Source organism: Saccoglossus kowalevskii, chromosome 12 (assembly GCF_978046115.1).
Source record: "Saccoglossus kowalevskii chromosome 12, keSacKowa6.1, whole genome shotgun sequence".
Classification (NCBI taxonomy): Eukaryota; Metazoa; Hemichordata; class Enteropneusta; family Harrimaniidae; genus Saccoglossus; species Saccoglossus kowalevskii.
Genome location: NC_140652.1, coordinates 4732530 through 4752923, shown reverse-complemented (window position 1 = coordinate 4752923; position 20394 = coordinate 4732530). Strand labels below are relative to the sequence as shown.

The 20394-nt window shown below is 38.7% G+C and overlaps 1 protein-coding gene across 1 annotated transcript; it reads right to left on the bottom strand.

Moving 5' to 3' along the window:
* Positions 1-822: 822 nt before the first annotated feature.
* On the bottom strand, positions 823-20338 carry LOC100373145 (uncharacterized). The gene is made up of 17 exons (XM_006824380.3): positions 20259-20338; positions 19209-19442; positions 18221-18463; positions 17893-18126; positions 16194-16439; positions 14599-14811; positions 13949-14215; positions 12149-12385; positions 11026-11262; positions 10113-10346; positions 8615-8899; positions 7629-7862; positions 6180-6497; positions 5157-5390; positions 3547-3795; positions 2195-2428; positions 823-1278 (listed from the first exon to the last, which is right to left on the bottom strand). The coding sequence occupies exons 1-17, from the start codon at positions 20320-20322 to the stop codon at positions 1055-1057; spliced, it is 3987 nt and encodes a 1328-aa protein (XP_006824443.3). The 5' UTR covers positions 20323-20338; the 3' UTR covers positions 823-1054.
* Between the last annotated feature and the right edge of the window lie 56 nt (positions 20339-20394).

Here is a 20394-nt window from a genome sequence, read left to right as displayed (position 1 = left end):
GGACAAGACCGCGTGGTCGGAAATTAAGCGATAAGCGGTCGATGTAAAAGCGGAAGGTTGGGCGAAATGAGTACTGTATGACCATGTTTCTCCGACGAAGTCTCGACTGACAATAATGCTGACAATGGACGTTAGATAAACACGCATTGTTTGCAACTGGAAGCTTATCACCCGTTATATCAGAATCGTCAACAACAGAGTATACAGATAAGATTTTATCATTTAATTCCTTCCAAAGATAAACACTATGCAAATATCCACGAAACGGCAGTTGTAGTCTTTTCTGCTAGTGTTTTAAAACACTAATTTGAGCAACGTTATTTCGCAATTTCGATCTTTTGTAAACCTGGGGTGATGTATCAAGGTCTAAAGTAACCGTTTTATCAATTTTTGAAAAATCAAGAAAAAAGTGAAAATTTCCCTTCTCGCTACCTTAAGTAATCAATTCAAATCAACGCGAAGCTGTGCAAGACTGTGTCTGATTGGCTACCCAACCTTAACACCCAGCAGTCAGACCAATCAGAGAGCAGTTTGTTTTGTTCTTTTGTTCTCGACGTATCAAATTGTGCCTTGCACTTTTGCTTCGACTCGACTGGAGGTTCATATTCCGATTGGCCACCTTCAAAACTAAATTATCAGGCGTGTCGAGGAACAGAATGTATGTTATCTGTAACTGGTTTGCATGCTAATAATTATTAAATAAATTCGGATTCGTGATTGTTTCTTATGGTCATATAGCCAATCAGATGCAATCTTGTAAGTAAATGCAAATTCTCTAAAACACACAGCCACATTTGTAATAATAAACATACGCTCATTAAATAATGTTAATAGTTTTAATCTGTATAATCCCCGGACAAATATTTAATAATGCACACACCATTTATTTATAGAAACCTTAACTTTTGTGAAGTAAACTTTAACAACAATGTCATGTCATTTTATTTCAATTTCTATAAAGCGAATAACAAATCTGTATCGCGTTTTTGTTGTTGCAAATCGTGTAAACATTTTCAGTTCTGTTTATCGTACTCGAAAGACATGTAGTGTGGTTCTATGGCGTAGCGAAAATCTCTACCTCACAAAGACACAACTCTTTAACAACATCCTTCAACTGCAGGCTGACGTATCGTCCCGTGATGTATTCCGAACAACCGCAAGGTATGTTGATCGTTTCGAACAAGACTTCGTCCTTAGACATTCGAGTCCCACAGATAGGATTCTCATCCATGACCTCACTATCGCCGACATGAACTTCTACATTTGCAAGTTTGAAAGCTGTGAAGGACAAAGAAAAGTACAATTATAACACAAGAACGGAAAGTCAAACAATTCACTGATCAAAACAGGCGGGCAATAGCAAATACCATGGTTACATAAAATCAGGGGAACAGTAAACGCGATTCACCGTGATGTAGAGAATGTAATACTATTTAATCAAAAAAACGAATGGTTCTTTCACTCGTAGCTAAATTTAGGCTTATAATGTGATTTCGATTCAACATTTTGGATGTCCGATATACCTTTCATATAATATAAAAAACGAGTCTGATATATTAGATTAAATAAGCTATATACTATATTAGTGATGTTAAAATTCATCCGCTGATTAATTTCTGGCCAGCTAAACCGTGTGTTTTATATTACTTTGTTACAAAGTAAACAGATAGATAACCACATAATCGAATTTTTGAACATAATTTCGGCTATATCAGGTCAGACTCTGAAAATCCCAATGTATAAGCGATTCAACCCATTGAGGTGTAACACGATGCGGCACGGTGTACTGAGCAAACTGAGCATGTGCACAAATTTCTTACTGGTATTATACGGACCAATCAGACCTAATATAACATTGTTTTTAGTTTGTGATCAAAACTGTTGAAAATTTGTGTCAACAATTTGTGTAAAAATGTGCAGACTATAACTATTTTGTGTAAAAATGGGCAGACTATAACTATTTTGTGTAAAAATGGGCAGACTATAACTATTTTGTGTAAAAATGGGCAGACTATAACTATTTTGTGTAAAAATGGGCAGACTATAACTATTTTGTGGATGGTGACTCAAAAGATTATTGCATGCTGGGTGCTCGCTTGGCACAACTTCCGGTCCGCGTACGGAGTATGTGTTTTGTCAATGTTGAATTATATCGTACGACGTTTGCCCGCCCACTCTCATAATTGCAACTTACAGCAACAGTCCATCCTATTGGTTATCACCACTTGGTATACATCACGTGACTCTCCCAAATCCACAACCCACCACGGTTCATTCTCACGCTTAGTCAGAGAGCACGAATTTCCATCAAAGTTACTGTTCTTGTTACCGTCAACGGCTCGTTCGGGTTCACCTCCATTCTTGATGGAGCTCTGCTGAACAAGTTTGCCGAGGGCGACATTCTGGACATCGTTGGGGATAGTACATACTATAAGTAAGTTTTTAAATCATGTAAATAGCAACGTAATCTATAATTACGTAAACGACGTAATGTAATAGTACGCATCAAAAAATAATAACATAACGTAATACTGCATACTATCCTAATATAAAAGTAACGTAACACGGTGCATCATGAAATAACAACGTAACGTAATACTACAGCGTACCACGAAAACAGCATACCGTAATACTACACAGAATAAAATAATGTAACTTGAAACTACACATGAAACAACGTAACACTACATTGTATCACAATAACAAAGTAACGTGACACTACTCTTTATGAAACAACGTGACGCAACAGTAACGTAATATTGAATTAACGTAATACTACCCATAATGCTAAAAACGTAACGAAAAGTTACACACCATAAAATAACTACGTCACGTAATACTATCACGATGAAAAAGTAATGTAATATTTTACGTAATACTTCACACTATCGCAATAACAACGTAACAACGCCCCATAGAATAACATTTTACTGTATGACAACAACGTAACGCGATACTAGACAATGCAATAGTAACAATGTAGCATAATACAACACCATACAATGTTGGATTGTTGTGGTCAAAATGCGCCCTCAATATCCCATGAAAGTGGTCCTCGTTTCTGGTTGAACGCATAGACCACTTTCCCGAAAGTCGAAGATACAGCATTTCGCATGCGCGCGCATGCCGTTTTGGAATGTAACGTAAATTTGCACGCGTGATATTGTGTATCTGGGTGTACGAATCGACGTCACAAAAATAAAATTCCGTTCTATCAGCCAACTGACATGTTTGTGAAATTTCCGCCCTGGCGGAAGTATTTTTGCACCCCAGTTTTGCTACTTCCGGGAAAGTGGTCTATTCCGGACGAAGTATCAGATTTAGCCATAACTTACATCAAAGCAAAAGTGAGCAATATCATCAGCTTTCTTATGCAAAGCATTTTGGATTCAAAAACGCCACCAACGGCCAAAACCACATTTAACCAGACACAATGGAGGACGCTATTGAATTTAATTTCTCGACCAAAATATATTTAAATCTTTTTGTAATATTATATATTTAATTTATGCCTTTCATAACATACATCAAGTGTGTTTCTCTCACCTTTCTCAGTATAATGTCCAGGCTCGAGCATCCATATATCCACTTCACACAAATTCAGTACCTGCCTTGCCCCCTTTATTTGTACGCTCACGTATCGCCCTTCAATCGGTATTCCTGTACAGTTACACACCTGGTCAATCGTCTCAGCCCGTGTGCTTCTACGTGATAGTGGTCGCTTCCCACACATGGTGTTTTCAGCAATGCTAAGACTGTTCCCAACGCGTATTTCGGAACCTCTCAATCGAAAAGCTGGGCAGAGAAACAAAAACATTCAAATCAAAGAGAGAAAGAAAACACGAAATTCTCTCACTAGAAACCTGAAATGACGCTGGACTTACACAAAATCATGTTCGATTGAGATTTAAAAAGTATAACAACACGTTTGCGTTCAGTTTTTGTATCTTTAATTAGCATATCAAATCGCATTTGTTCACCTAGATGTGCCTCTTGTTTATTTTGTTGGTGTTTTTTCCAATGTTTATTTCACGGTAACACGATTTTTGTCATTCACACACTCTCATCATATGTTATTTTATTGAAAGAAAACACCAACAAATAAACAAGGGACTGACTGTATGCCATGTAACCGTGTTTGACGCTGAAGTGATACGTGAGGGCGGAATTGGAATAACATTTTCATCTTTAAAGGGATTGTGATAAAACACTTTTTATATGTAGAAATTCACCAAACCGTTCGCAAACCTTTATTTGTGACGTCACGAATCAGATCGTGACGACTGACATCAAAAGTGTTAAATTTGCACGCACTGAAAAATATCACCATATAAATATTTGAAACTAATTCAAGTCAAATTTTCAAATTAGTCAGTGCATATATATTTTATATAAACAACAACTATTAATATATATATAAATATATATATATATATATACGGTAATAGAGGAATTAAGACACAACTACATAAATATTGAGTGTATATATATACTATATAGTATATATACTATCAGAGGTACATTACTTGGGGTTTGCAACTACGGTGACATGATACCAAGATCCCGTTCCAATCTCGCTCTCGCATAAGCGTCCCAACTCAGAAAAATGCGAATGCGCATGCCGGAGGTAACTAGGATACTGGGATGTCCAGGTGGATCAAAATAGCTGCTCACGATATGATGGATTACGATAACTACATTTTCTGTAAATTTTCGATGTATTACATTTGTTCACTATGAATGTGGTAATACATGTTTTATTGTTTTTTGCAAACCGCCTCTGTCATGTCAGAAGGTAGTAGCATCAGTCTCGCTATCTACGAAATGAGACGTGAATGGGATCTTGGCATGATATCACCATACAGTACTATGAGCGTTGCAAACCCCAAGTAATTTACCTCTGATACTATATATACTCGGTGTTTAGTGTTTGCTAGCATTGCTTTCATTTCTCTGTGCTGGCTTACTACATCGTCACATGGGATGCACACCGCGTATACCTATCTTACTGCATTTCAGCACTGGGACACTTTTGAAGTCTTAACAGACGTCATTGCAGTTTGACCTTATATGCTAATGAAAGTAGACGACTCTTAGCAATGCGCCGATGACGTCATTGTAAATTCTAAGAAAACAAAAATTATGAATAAACTCACAGCAACAGTCCATCCGATTTGTGATAGAAACTTTATACACCTCTAGTGGGCCTCCCAAATCCACCATCCACCATGGCTCCCATTCCTTCGCAGTGTGTGTGCACGTTAAGTCAGCGAAGTCGCTGCTGTATCCACTATCCACTGCTCTGCCTGCCTTAGCTCCACGCCTGGTCGAACTCTGAATTGCTCCTACACCTTTGGTGGTATTTAGTAATCCTACTGGCTCGATGCATGCTGGGAAAAACAAAAATATGATATTTAGTATTATGATAAGAACGAGCCGCTGTTTTGCAGGCATACACGGCGAACACATCACCCCTTACAGCAATGAATTCAGTTTAGGTATTTCACTGCGACGTGGCCAGGTTGATTAAGGGATGGGGGATGCGTTGCTCCATTCATTATCGGAAGTTACCATAACAGTGAAAATAAAATCAAGATACAGCAACAAAGTAGCGCCCTTTAGCAGCAAAACTACTCGGGGAAAACAATAGCTTCTGAGCGGCAACTGATTTGCTTCAATGAAATAAGCATCTAATGTGTTATCAATAGTTTTGTAAATTTCTACAGTTTGTTGTTTCGTGTTAAGACTTAACCTTGTCCATACGTCTACACATACTACTAAGGATGGAAATTGAACATTCGACATAATCTTCTAGAAACAAAATTAATTTGTTCGTATCTACGTGTACTTTGTATACTGTAAAAGGGTTAATTATTCACTAGGTTTTAATTTTGCTTATTTCGCTGACTGGAAAATACGCTAAATTAAAACCCAGCAAATATGTAAAATTCAGCATAGAACACATTATCTAAATGATAAAACCGTGAATTTAAAACCAAACTGAATATGCTTAAAATGGTAAATCAGCGAAATTTAAACCCAGTGAAAATTAGTCATTTTACAGTATAAGAGCAATGTAATCCTTTGTGTAATTTCACTTGTATATCATTGCATAGCAAACTGTTCAGATACTTCCAGTATCACCGCATCACCATAGAAACCCGAGCATAATAACTTACGTATCAGAGTCGTGAATCCTGGCCCAGTTGTGAACGGCAATGACGTCATTGGAACAGTCGTCCATTGTTCACTCAATGTTAAATTCCCTGTTCCGGAGAACGCATAAATCTCCACCTCACACAGAGTCAATATCTGAGTCTTGTTAAATATTTGTATACTGACGTAGCGTCCCGTGATTGGTTCCCCGCATCCACAGACAACGTTGATGGTTTCGTTTCTTGCCATTCTTCCTGTGATTGGCCGAGGGCCACACAATGCATTCTGGGTAAAATCTTCATTGTCACCAACGCGCACTTCACTTTTTCTCACACGAAAATCTGGGAAAGGCATGTGTAGACAATATGTTAACTACAAATTGATTATACAGTAACTACGTGTTAACATTATTGTAACAAGGTGTTGACAACATGGTAGCCACCTGTTGACAACTGGGTAGCCACGTGTTAACAACATGGTAGCCACGTGTTGACAACATGGTAGCCACGTGTTGACAACATGGTAGCCACGTGTTGACAACATGGTAGCCACGTGTTGACAATACGGTAGCCACGTGTTGACAACATGGTAGCCACGTGTTGACAACATGGTAGCCACGTGTTGACAACATGGCAGCCACGTGTTGACAACATGGTAGCCACCTGTTGACAACTTGGTAGCCACGTGTTGACAACATGGTAGCCACGTGTTGACAACATGGTAGCCACGTATTGACAACATGGTAGCCACCTGTTGACAACTTGGTAGCCACGTGTTGACAATACGGTAGCCACGTGTTGACAACATGGTAGCCACGTGTTGACAATATGGTAGCCACGTGTTGACAATACGGGAACAACATGTTGACAATATGGTAACTACATGTTGACAATACGGTAACTACATGTTGACAATACGGTAAATACATGTTGACAATACGGTAAATACATGTTGACAATACGGTAACAACATGTTGACAATACGGTAACTACGTGTTGACGATACGGTAACTACGTGTTGACGATACGGTAACTACGTGTTGACAATACGGTAACTACGTGTTGACAATACAGTAACTACGTATTGGCAATACGGTAACTAAGTGTTGGCAATACGGTAACTACGTGTTGACAATACGGTAACTACGTATTGACAATATGGTAGCCACGTGTTGACAACATGGTAACTACATGTTGACAATACGATAACTACATGTTGACAATACAGTAACTACGTATTGAAAATATGGTAGCCACGTGTTGACAACATGGTAACTACATGTTGACAATACGGTAACTACATGTTGACAATACAGTAACAACATGTTGACAATACGGTAACTACGTGTTGACAATACAGTAACTACGTGTTGGCAATATGGTAACTACGTATTGACAACATGGTAGTCACGTATTGACAACATGGTAACCTACCCATGACCAACAATTATGCTGTAAGCGTAAAATACTCACTACAGCAATCCATTCTGTTAGCGATGGTCACATGGTATATCTCCCGAGAAACTCCGAGATCAATCTTCCACCAAGGTTGGAATTCCTTACTAGTCATGGTACAGGACCCTCCCGCGAAGTCATTGTTTGTATTGCCGTCGATGGCACGCTCCGCTACCCCATTGCGTTGCGTCGAGCTTTGTATAACCATGTGTCCAGTTGCAATGTTTGTCAAACCTTCTGGTACAGCACATGCTACGGGAATAGACAAATCGAATTTAGTTCGTCTAGATTCAACGTTAAGACGAGAGTTTGGCCATAACCTTTATATCCTCGCTTTTGCGAACGACCAATATCATTAATCGCATAACAGATTGTTAATGTTCGAGACCAGTAATGTGGAAAAAATTGCCACTGAATAAAATGTAAAATATTATCACAATAAAATATTACACTATTGGGATTCATAAAAATAATAACTTATTACACAACAGAAGCCAACTAAAAATAAATGAATACAAAATGACCTGAAATATGATCATGTAATTTTGTTCTATAAACAAAAATAATTTGATTTTTTTGCTAATATCTCGTATGTTTAAATCGATTTAATATTACACTCAAGAGAGAGATCTTTGTTTTAAAAAATGAATACACGCTGAATGATGATACCCATATGCAAACAGTACCCAGATAGCTAGAGAGAGAATCTTTACAAACAAAAACATCATTTCTAGCACTTTTTCATTTATCATCATAAATAAACGACTTATCACATATTTGCCTCCGTATTTCATGAATTATTACCCCCCCCCCCCTCCCCAAACAAGTGGTCAGGGTGAAAAGCGCTGCTGTTGCCATGGTGGTATCAGCAAATGGTCTGATTTTAGGGCGTTCACTATTCTGTAGAATTGAAAGTGTCATTTCCCTTATTTACGCCCAGAACAATATTCATACTTCGATTGACATGACGTGATATAATAATTGCAATTCAAGAAATCACTTACGTTCCACTGTCGTGTATAGAGGTCCAAACGTGAACGTAATGGGCGGTATGGCTGTGACTCGTTCTACTGACCATACCTCAACTTCACATAGCGATAATGTCTGCTCCCTTTCCATTATTTGTATACTAACGTATCTACCAGTGACAGGTAACCCACAGCTACATGCCTGTCGGACGGTAGGAACTCTCGTTTCTTTGCCGCTGATCCGTTTAATACCACACTGGGTATTGGTAGTGAAATCCAGGCTATCGCCGACACGTATCTCGGCGTTTTTCAATCTTCCAGCTTAAAGAACAAAAACAGGATCGTGATGACGTGTTTTATATAAAAGAAAAGGCACATCAGTTCGTATCTTTAATATGCTTTTCCTATTGTGCTCTATTGACGTCACAGAAGCGTTCCATCGCTAGAGGGTGCGTTTCATAGGAATTGTGCATAGAGTATGGTGAAAAATGTATATATCAAAAACGGCGAAAATGATGGACGCGGCTAAATCTTCGCTAGCCAAGGTCTAAGTTTATTCGGCCAAACCTCTAAACAGACCTTGGCAGAACGACCATCAAATATGCGTATTCTAACAGCGCCCCCAGTAGTCAGTTGCGGGTAATCATTGATCAATCAGTTTGCGTGTTATAAATCCCTCTTTGGCGTTTCATTTTAAACAAAATGGCGGCGCCCATGAATCGTGATATTTGTATTGATAAAATTGCGAAAGTTTTCGGTGTTGGTGCCCTCAAGCCTCATCAGGTACAGGCAATCGACATAGTTTTGTGTGGGAAGGATGTCTCCATAACGACAAAAACAGGAATTGAATTTTGTTTTATAATTTGGTACGTCCAAGCTGATTGGACGCCTTGTTTCGTGGCGCGCCCAATCAGATCTCACTGCTTAAGATACGCAGTTAGCCTATGCGTTCCCGCACGGTATCGTGTAGAGGCCTATAGCTCGAAGACACGGAACCGTGCGATTCGGACGGTGCTAACTAGTACAATTCTGAAAAAAACAAAACATGGAAGCACTATATATTCTTGAATGATAGAGATCATTAAATAAATGGCAAAGAACTAATAAAAGTAGGGGTACCCCAACTTTGTGAACTAACTACCTATAGTGCCAAGCCCTACTAAGGCGGCCATTTTGAATTGAAACAAATATTTTATATTCATGTACATATTAAGGTTCATCCATGATTGAAAAACTACTAGTATCCTGGGACCCCAAAGCAAATTCAGCAGTATTTCATGAAATTCCCGTGTCAAAATTGCTTTAGTAGCGCATGCTTTGAATTCCTACATCTTTGACATTTTCAGCGTTTTGAGCAAATGTCTGCTGCTATGAAAAAAAGGATGTATTCCCAGAAACCGAGCCTTTCCGGGCCATGAAACGTTTTATTGAACGACGCCCATATCGGACTTCGGTGTAACTAAAGTAATGACGTTATCGAAGAGTGGGTTGCTACACAAAACGAGAACCCTGGAAGAATAAGAGATTCACTCACCACAGCAGTCTTCCCTGTTTGTTATTGTAACACCATACACATCTCTCGATTCAGTCAAGTCCACGTACCACCACGGCTCGTACTCCTTCGCTGTCATCGTGCAAGATCCTCCAGTGTAGATGGCGTTTTTATCCCCGTCTACAGCACGTTCCGCCCGGCCGCCTCTTTTCATCGAACTCTGTGCTACAGGCATGTGCGTGGCTATATTCATTACACCCGGTGCGATAGGACAGTCTGCAAAAAACAAACAAACAAATAAACAGTGTCATTTAGTGTGTCATCTGCACTCCAAATCCCGGCACTAAATTTCAGTGTTTGTTTTTATAAAACCGTACACATTCTAACCTGAATAAAACAAGAATGAAGACGTTACAGTCACTGTCAACTACTGATAATAATATGAATGCGAATAATTTATCGATATTTATGGGGAGCCGTTTTGAATCTAGCCTGAATCTAAATAAATGCACTAGTTGTGAAATACTTTTCAGGTTCCTACAAATCAGAGAAAAACAATTTTTTACAGTTAAAATATCCGCTGGGGTAAAATTGAGCCAACCAGTCCGATTTGTAGGAATTTCACAACTGGTATATTTGTTTATATTCGGGTCTGATTCAAGATGTTTTTTTCAGTCATTCGCATCATCCAGTTGTTTTAATGGTCCACCCCTATGTTCTATTGGGATACACATGTTCAGTTTCAGTTGTCGAGTCATTACAAACTAGGTCAACCAGCGAACTTCGTGTAAAACAAAATGTTAAATCACGTGTAATGTGTACATCTAGAATTAACATTCTACTGTGACGTTCTTTAATGGTATATCGTAGCATTTAGAACCATGGTACACAGCAAATCATTATTATTATATTATGTACCATGTTTCGTGCTATATCGACTCACAGCAGTGCTCACCTGAGGGGTCAAGGGTCAGCGGTACCATCACTTCCACTTCGCAAAGCGTCAATATTTCCGTCATACCAACCAACTGTATTGTGACGTACTGTCCGGACAGAGGCAATCCGCATGCGCAGATGACACCTATAGGGTTATCGTACACCACATCTTCTGGTATCATATCACCACACACGGAGTTTTCATACATAATTTCACTGTTCCCAACTCTTACTTCGGCGTTTATCAATGATTCAGCTGCAAGAAATGTATTCGTTGTCATGGTAACACATATTTCAATGTATTCATATTCAAATTCATGTCAAGGATTTATTTTGGTGCAGTGATCAAGAAAACATACACCCCGTTACACAATAACTATAGAAAGAGTTTTCCAAATAATATATATTTATTTTACTTAACCTGTTCCTGTTTTAACAATACATCGTGCGAAAAGTTGATTATACTAGTAGTAGAAAATAATTAACATATTTTGTAGCTTCTAATTTGAATTTGAAAAGTAACCCAGACAATATAATTCATTCGTCAATACAGATTACTATAAATATTCCTGCAAATAATGTTACAAATCATGTACGTATGTCACAGTTTTCTGCTATTGTCACTGAAATCAGCAATATCGTTACAAATAACTGACATAAACTACTAGTATATATTACCGATGGATATGTCTTCACATATTCCAATTATATCGTGACGTATCATGTCATTCAAACTCTTTTATGCATCGAAAATATCGACTTTCATGACGTCTGACTGACAACTATACGCACTATTCAATACTTCCGATGTTCCGAACATTATCCCGTTGAAAATAAACAGTTTTGTACACGGGTTTATACTACGAATCATCGCGTTTATCTCGTCCATACGTCGAGCCCGTTAGGAGACGTCTGATCTCAAAACTTAAAGTTCATCCGTCAAGCCACAGCTTTATCTAGGTATTCAGGATTTGTTCACATTGTTATATACACAGTAACTGGCATAGGGATGGGAAAACGATGGGAATGTGTGAGTGTGTTTATCCCGGTAGGACATCGACGTATAGGTTATCGTAAAATAAAAAAAGGTTGATTGCATATCAATTAGGTGAAATAACGCAAATGCGCATGCGTATACTTACCATCACTGTCCAATCTATTCGTAATATCGACTCGATATACGTCATACGATTCGCCAAGATCAACACGCCACCAAGGTTCTACCTCAAGTTGAGTCTGAGAACACGACTTCCCAACTGATAAATCAATAGTTTTTACACCGTCCACTGCTCTCAGGGATTTCGCACCCCCTTTTTTTGAGATCTGCGAAGTTTGCATCTTGAAAGCAATATTTATCAGGTCTTCGGGGACTTGGCACACTATTAGATCGAACACATATGACGAGGAGAGCTTAAGTCTCCACAAATAGTTAGTACACACAAATTTTGTCCTGCAATAACTTTTCCCCGTAAGGCCACGCCCTCTATCGGCGAATATCTTCCACAAATGTGTTACAGCAATTTTGAGGACAGAAACAACTTTTTTGTGTAGTCGTTTGTCATTCAGAATATAGCAAATCTCAATTTTATTATTTTATTGACGGACAATTACCACCTTCCTATTATCTATCATATGTATCATGGATGCGATTTGTCACAAGAGGGCGCGACGGTAAATTAGGTTCTGAAATCCCTTCAACAACTCGTGACTGTGAATATTGTGTATGCAACGAAATAACACGTTGTAGGAAACCTTAAAAAGATTGCAAGACAACATCGTTAAAGTGAATTGACATACATCGATTACACGATTAATTTGTGCTTGACATTGCGCAGATTAGCCATGTCCATACTAACTACATCACAGACAATGGATATGCAATTAGGGACGACGTCAAAAGATCGATGCCGGATAAAAAACTTACATTGTATTTGCTTTAGTTGGGGGGGGGGGGTTCCATCCTACAAAAACGATTTTATTTTTAATGAAGTCAAAAAATCTTGGGTATTTGTAGTTCGTTTTTTGTTCTACCCAATAATGGACAAAAATCCCGCGGGGGGGGGGGGGCTACTTGCATAGAAGTGCAATACGGGGTGTCATTTCACGTTATTTTGTTTAGAAGTGTATGGTCATTTATTTACTTTTTCACAGGTCCTTATATTCAAAGCCAAATACCGGAAAAGGCTGAATAAAATGCATTGTCTGGATGCGCTCACTGGTTGCGAAAGTTGTGAGCTGGGTATTTGTTTTTCGCAGAAAACACTTGTGTTTAGAAGTGGAAGTAACCCCTCCCCCCGAGACAAAAATAACAGAAAATGAAAAACACAAATCCAAGACTAGAAAATAGTTTGGTCCGAGTGTAAATGTGTGTGTCAAATGAGCTCAATTTCAGGGCATGGACCTAGAGCATAGACAGAACGCCATGATCAATATTTGTCACTTAAGTTTCAGTGGGGGGGGGGGGACTAAAAGATTTTTTATCCTACATTGAACTTTTGATGTTGTCCTTAAACGTTGAAAGAGAACTTAACAAGATTGCCAGACATCTTCGTTAAAGTGAATTGACCTACATGGATTACATGAATAATTTGTGCCTGACATTGCGTAGATTAGCCATATGCACTCTAAATACAACGCATATAACATTGCTATGCCATTGCCGAAACTGTGAACAGGTATGTGAATGAACGTAACGCCCCCTTGCGACAACGAACTACGACGTCAAAATGGCGTACAGGTTCACAACGTCGACGTTGTTCAACTATGTTTGGTTAATGTATAGACGTCTGTTATATTTAAAGACGTTTACTTCACATGAGAAACACTTTGTTAAAAGAATCAAAATAACTATTGCGAATGAACTGCATCAGCAATAGAACCTAACCACGTGACGTCACCACCAGCCCCAGTTGCGCCCTCTGTTGTCGAGCGCGATGCCTTACCTGGTGGATTCGGCTGTTCTTCAAGCGTATCGATGCTTTCAAAATAGGAGTACACTTCAACCTCGCATAGCGACAAAGCGGTCCTTGTTCCGTCCCTGTCGATGCTTACATAGCGGGCCTTAAAGTCACTACCCAAAGAATCACAGTCGACTGGAATCATGGGACCGTTGGTAATCATCTCTTCTGTGATGACGGCACACACTGGATTATCCAGAAAGTTGACACCACTGTTTCCAGCACGAACTGTGGCACCTATCAATCTTGTGTCTAGAGAAATTACAAATAAGCTGTATATCATATCGATAACCAATAATAATATCATTTTAATTAAATAATCATGTTATTTTATAGATGCTATAATATGAACAAAATAGACAGCTGCAATCAGTTAATTGTATAATGTTCATTTAACATTGACAACAACGTTAACGAGGATTGTACTTATGACTAGTAAGTTTCCTCGCCAAGATTCTGCTCTTTCAAGTTATTTATAATATATTCAGTTTCTAAGAACTTATTTACACCAACTTTACATTTCAAGCAGCTCCCTTTGGGGGAAGGATACGATATTTGGTAATGGTAGTGATGCGGTTGACCGATTACCACAGCATGGTAACAATAAATATATACCAGAAGATAAGAAACCTTACCACAGCAATCTTCTCTGTTGTGTATTGCGATGTCAAAGATCAGCCTGGGTATCATCAAGTCCACTATCCACCAAGGATTAAACTGTGTCTTCGTCAATGTACAGGATCCATGACAGAATACACCATCAATATCGCCATCTACGGCTCGGGTGGAATTAGCATGCCAGATCGTTGAGCTCTGATAGGTTGGTTTTCTATATGCTATGTTTGCCACTGAAAAACGGAAACAACATATTTACATTTGCGTAACAATCCACCAATCACTGCGACATATACAGGTGTACCGGGAAGATGATAAGTAAAGAGACATGTAATTGGTCGCTGTCGCGCTTCACATCCACTACTCGAGACAACAACTTGATAACAATGTGATTAAGCCGTAGAATGCGAATACAGTTTCACAAAGCTCAGTCAACGTTGTTAAAATTATGCGCCACCATTTCATACTTTGAATGAAGGAGATGTTTGCATCATAATAGTGGATATTTGTCACTCAGGAAATGTTTTCTCTTAGAGTACATCTAGGTACGTCCAGGGTGAATCATTCGACCCTGGGAATGTGAATGTGCCAACATTTCCTCTACAACGCCTTGTATGCAATTTTTATACTCGGTTTTTAACTTACAATGTTTCCCAACAACTCGTTCAGCCACCCACTCACCATGATTCAAAATGTCCGACCCCTTATTCGAACGTATAACAGTATATACATCACATAGCCTAGCAACCAGTATGAGCATGTTAACCTCGATGTCTTGTTCTAATAATTACTACGTACGCAAATGTTACTAAATAATATGATCTAACGACTTTTTTGTGTCGTTTCAACATTCACAGAAATTTAGGGGTGAATAACACATGATAGAATAGCCATCAAGTGACAGAGTTCCTCGAACAGCCCTTCACGTTACCCCCCCCACTGAATTGACACTGACAGATATGAGTGTGGATACGCGATTCATCAAATCACACACCTGTGCCTGTTATTGGAAGATCATTAATCACACGTCAACCTCAGACGTGCACGTATGTCCAGCAGATGTCATGCGCAGAACGAGTATGTTATCAAACATGCCAGTGATGACGATAATATGCAATACACTAAAATGAATTTATAATTCTACAAAGCAGAAGACGAAATCTACAAAATGGGGTCTGACTGATGGCAACGTTGTACATGTATTTTGGAATTGCAACTTCATTCAAAGGATATTTTTAATGTCAATGCGAACCAATCAGATAACTCCTTACATTAGCTTATACACGTATCGATACTATCAGTAACATCAATTAAAGGACGGTGGTCGTCGCGCCGCGGATGTGCGACATTTGCGTTGATAAACATTGATTATCCCTTAATCCAATATAATGAAAATCAGTACGAGATTTGAACCGGGTGCAACGTAAACTAATCACCTTCCAATCACTAAAATATCACATAGTTAAAGCTCGATAACGTCACAGTCAAAGTCGCCATCCTTGATAATATGAGTCATAATATCTCGCGTACGCGTGGCGCGACGACCGCCGCCCTTTAAGTACTCGGAATTGATCGTTCATTGGTTGTCAAAGCTATACTGCGCAGGACTACTTACAAAATGGCGGACGAGTCGGGGGTATTGGTAATGTCATCACATCTACCTCGCACAGTGTCAGAATCTGCGTACTTTCCTGTAGTCGAATGATGACGTAGCGCCCTACGAGTGGTTCATCACAGGCACAGACAAACTCAATGGTTTCTTGTAAAGCCACTTTTCTAGAAACCCTTGTACCGCACAAAGCGTTGTCGTCAAAGTTAATACTGTCTCCGACTCGAACTTCGGCGTTCTTCAACTTAGCCGCTGGAAGAAAAGAAAAGTTCCTAGTGATAAACACTTTCGTCGAAATACGGCAACTATTTTCCAAGATGCCAATTTCGCCAAGATCGTCGAACCTTGGTAACTCGATTGACATTCGACTAAACTCATAACTAATCCTCTACCCAATAACATATTGTGTCTAGTCATTATTATGAAAATTTAGCCATTTTTTATATCAAATGGGCATTGTCGTAGAACCCAGAATGTGGAGGGAGTGTATGACACGATTGGCCGAACATTTTTACTCATTAACTAATATTCATAAGTCTTTTGGTTAACACTTGGCAAACATGCGATTCCACAGTCGACATGATATTTCAAAATTCACTCAGGCTGATTCTATCGTTATGAGTGAAACAATTCTTTAAGGTAGAAACCTACATATAATATCGCGAGAGTTGGTCATAAATCGCATGTCAATTTTGATTAGTTAATTATGTACAATCGTGGAGCTGTTGTCACATGGCACAATAAAATAACATTGTTGTGTGTTACGGTAACGTATTTTGAGTAACTTATCCTATTATTTTGTTTTTGAAAATCACAATTTAAAACAGAATTCTTCAGTTCCGGTCGGAACAAGGCAGGAGCACATTCTTACATTTCATTGTTGTGCTGTGTCTGGATGGTCCTTACACAGAACAAGGCGAACACTGCGGGTATGTGCTACACACACCCCATGGCCCCAATTAATAACTTTACCATCACGAACAACCTTTAAATCTGGTCAAGCTAGACACATAATTCGAGTTTATTATTATTCGTATTTAGAACTTGCCTATAAAAGCTAATTGGAATTTAAGTAATTCTCTAAAAAAATGGCCGCTACGTAAACGACGACAGTTTCGCTGCACGAGAGAAGTTAGTGAAAATTGGAAAATCTTATCGACAGCAAAGGATTCCGCATGGTATGCTCGTTATCGAGATTTAAGATTTGAGATATACGATTTGAGTTTAATGTTATACGGGAAATAAAACCCAAAGCTTAATAAGCCTTGGAATCAAAATGGCGGACTATTTGGAACATCACTATTTTGTCTTTTGTACATATGAAGATATCAATGTTCATAGGCATCTTTGTTAACGGCAAAAAATGTTGGGTTATTGGGTTGGATTTAATAAGAACATGCATAGACATGGAGCAAGTATGGCAAGTGCTGCTGAAGTCAATTATCTAATTTGCATATTATTCAAATTTCATATACTAGTATTACTTATACCTAATATACCTATACTAAATGAAAAAAATATTTCTGTATAACTGTAGGTGATGGGTTTGCAATCTTAATACGGTCAGTATTTACCATCTTGGTCACGTGGCCCTGGTTTGTTTGACAATACAAAACACACCGATATTATGAATTCACTTGAGAAATAGTGGGATTAATCATCTGTTTCTCCAACTGTGTTTAAATTTTTTTATGAGGATACTCACCACAGCAGTCCTGCCTGTTAGTGATAACGACCTTGTAAATCTCTCGAGACTCCATGAGATCCACACTCCACCACGGCTGGAATTCTTTAATCGTCTTTGTGCAAGATTTCATTGCAAAAGAACTATTTCTGTTGTCGTCTACTGCCTTCTCTGCCCCAAACCTACCCTTTGTTGAACTCTGATTTGCCATCATACCAGTGGATACACTAATCAAATCATCCGGAACTATGCAGACTAAATGTGAAACAAAAAACAATGTAACACTTGAAAAATAAGAGTCATCGTTAATCGAGAAATGCGCATGCGCACAATGTTACTTCCAACTTACTTTCCGGTAAGTGTATAACTTCTTCTAAAGCCCAGACATCAACTTCACAGAGAGTCAACGCTTGTGTCATGTTTTGTAGTCGAATTGAGACGTAGCGTCCTGTCATTGGCTTCCCACATTTGCATGCAATATCGATCGTTTCATTTTCAGACATTTTCCTGGACACCCGTTTGCCACATCGGGGATTTTCATCAAAATTTTCACTGTCCCCGATGTGAATCTCAGCTTTCTTCAACCTGGTCGCTATAAAAAGGAGAACGTTTCTAATCATTTGCAAATTGCACTATTAGATTATGCTTTATTCAAGTCTAGATACTATTTTGTGACAAAAAATAAATAAACATTTATTGGACCTTTGAATACTACTGAAACGATCTTCCGAGAACTACAAATAAAGCTAATTTATTATAGATCTTTGCCAATTCGACCCAAGGTCGGAACCTCGGCATGTGCGTATTCTAATGTTTTCGTTATTGTGATGTGTCTGGATAGTTCTTACATAGAACATGACTAACACTGCGGCGATATGTGCAGTTCAATCGAACACCATTTAACTGTGATCAAGCCAGACACTTAATTCCGGTTTGTTATTGTTATATTTTCCGGGAAATGCAAATATTTTTTTAAAGGGCGCACAGCTACTTAGAGATCAAGAGGTCAAATACCTAATCCCGAGATAAGATATCCCGTTCTTCTGTGAGCTGCACTTTCTGAATTTGCGTTGGTATTGTTTTATAATCGTAGAACTGGTAAGTACCTAGTAAGCTGGTTATAAGTCAATTTGTTTGTCAGTTTAACTAACCTAGCTTGACAGTCGTCTTTTCCACGATTTACCCTAGTCGTATTTCCATGTATGCGAAATACCACGTAATTCGTCACGGTTACTGAAGGTTTGAAACAATTATTTCGCCTGATACCACAACATAGTCTCAGCTGCACCAAATAACATTTCCTGTTGTTGTTTACTGGTAAACTACCGCATACTTACCACAGCAGTCTTGTCTATTTGTAATAGTAACCTTATACACGGACCTGGTCGCTCCCAAATCAACTCGCCACCAGGGTTGGAACTCTTTAAGTGTCATCGTGCATGATTTCTGGTTAAATACACTGTTTCTGTTGTCGTCGACCGCCTTTTCCGATCTACCACTCCCCTTCACTGAGCTCTGTTCTGTCACCATGCCAGTTGACATATTAATCAGGCCATCGGGAAGTGTACAATCTGAGTAAGGTGAAGAACACGTAAATGCAAGCGACATTCCAAATCAAACTAGAGCGTATAGGGTCATAACAATAGTAAACTGATGTAAACCACGGTAACAGAACATTTCCCGTTCAGACCGTCATTTCTAACATTGCTTTCAAGGCAGCTTTCGTTCTCTGCTTTAAATCAAAGGTTTTTAATGACGTCACTTTAACATGTTAATGAGCTAAGATTGTTCACAAGCAATTCAATCTAACTGAAAAAAAACCTCCATGTGAACGAATAGTTATATACACATACATTAACCATGGTGAGAGTAGCCATTTAAGCCACTAACTAATCAAGACCTGATCACTATAATAAGTTATTTTTGCGCAAAATTATCAAAAGACGGTAGAAAACACATACAATTTGGCCAAAAATGTGCATTAAAAATTAGAGTATAGAAAAGCACAAAGAAAAATCGCACCAACAGTTTGATGAAAACAAACACGATGAAGCTCAAAGGATTATTTACACATAATATATGCACAATCAAATGTTAGATCTAATCTTTAACAAATCTGACTTGTTCACTCTTTTCAGATTAATCTGACGGTGTCATAGAAACTGACATGACGCAGAGAACGAGATGTTTCACAACAGATATATGAACAGAATTGTACACGAGTGAACTCTTGAATGGTTGTCGTTCCGCAAGACCCACTTGACAACGATACTTACTTGACTTGAAAGCAACATGTCAGTGACTAAAGCCTAATAGAATCTACTAAGTGAATTACAGCATGGTATGGCAAGAACCCGTTCAGTTAAGTTTAAACTTTTATAACATACCTCTTGCAGTGACTACATCGGCAACATGACAGAGTAACAGCACATACAGCAGAAAGTGCCTCATAGTTGAATACCGAGATGAAGATACATCATCTCGCGTGACTCGACTATATATACACGCATTTCACCGTGCCAG

Excerpts from the sequence above, each read along its gene's own strand:
- LOC100373145 (XM_006824380.3), bottom strand. The coding sequence starts at position 20,322 with ATGAGGCACTTTCTGCTGTATGTGCTGTTACTCTGTCATGTTGCCGAT. Across the intron at positions 10,347-11,025 it reads GCTGACCCTTGACCCCTCAG|ACTGTCCTATCGCACCGGGT; the intron begins GTGAGCACTGCT and ends TGTTTTTTGCAG. Across the intron at positions 6,498-7,628 it reads TAACAGAATGGATTGCTGTA|ATTTTCGTGTGAGAAAAAGT; the intron begins GTGAGTATTTTA and ends TGCCTTTCCCAG.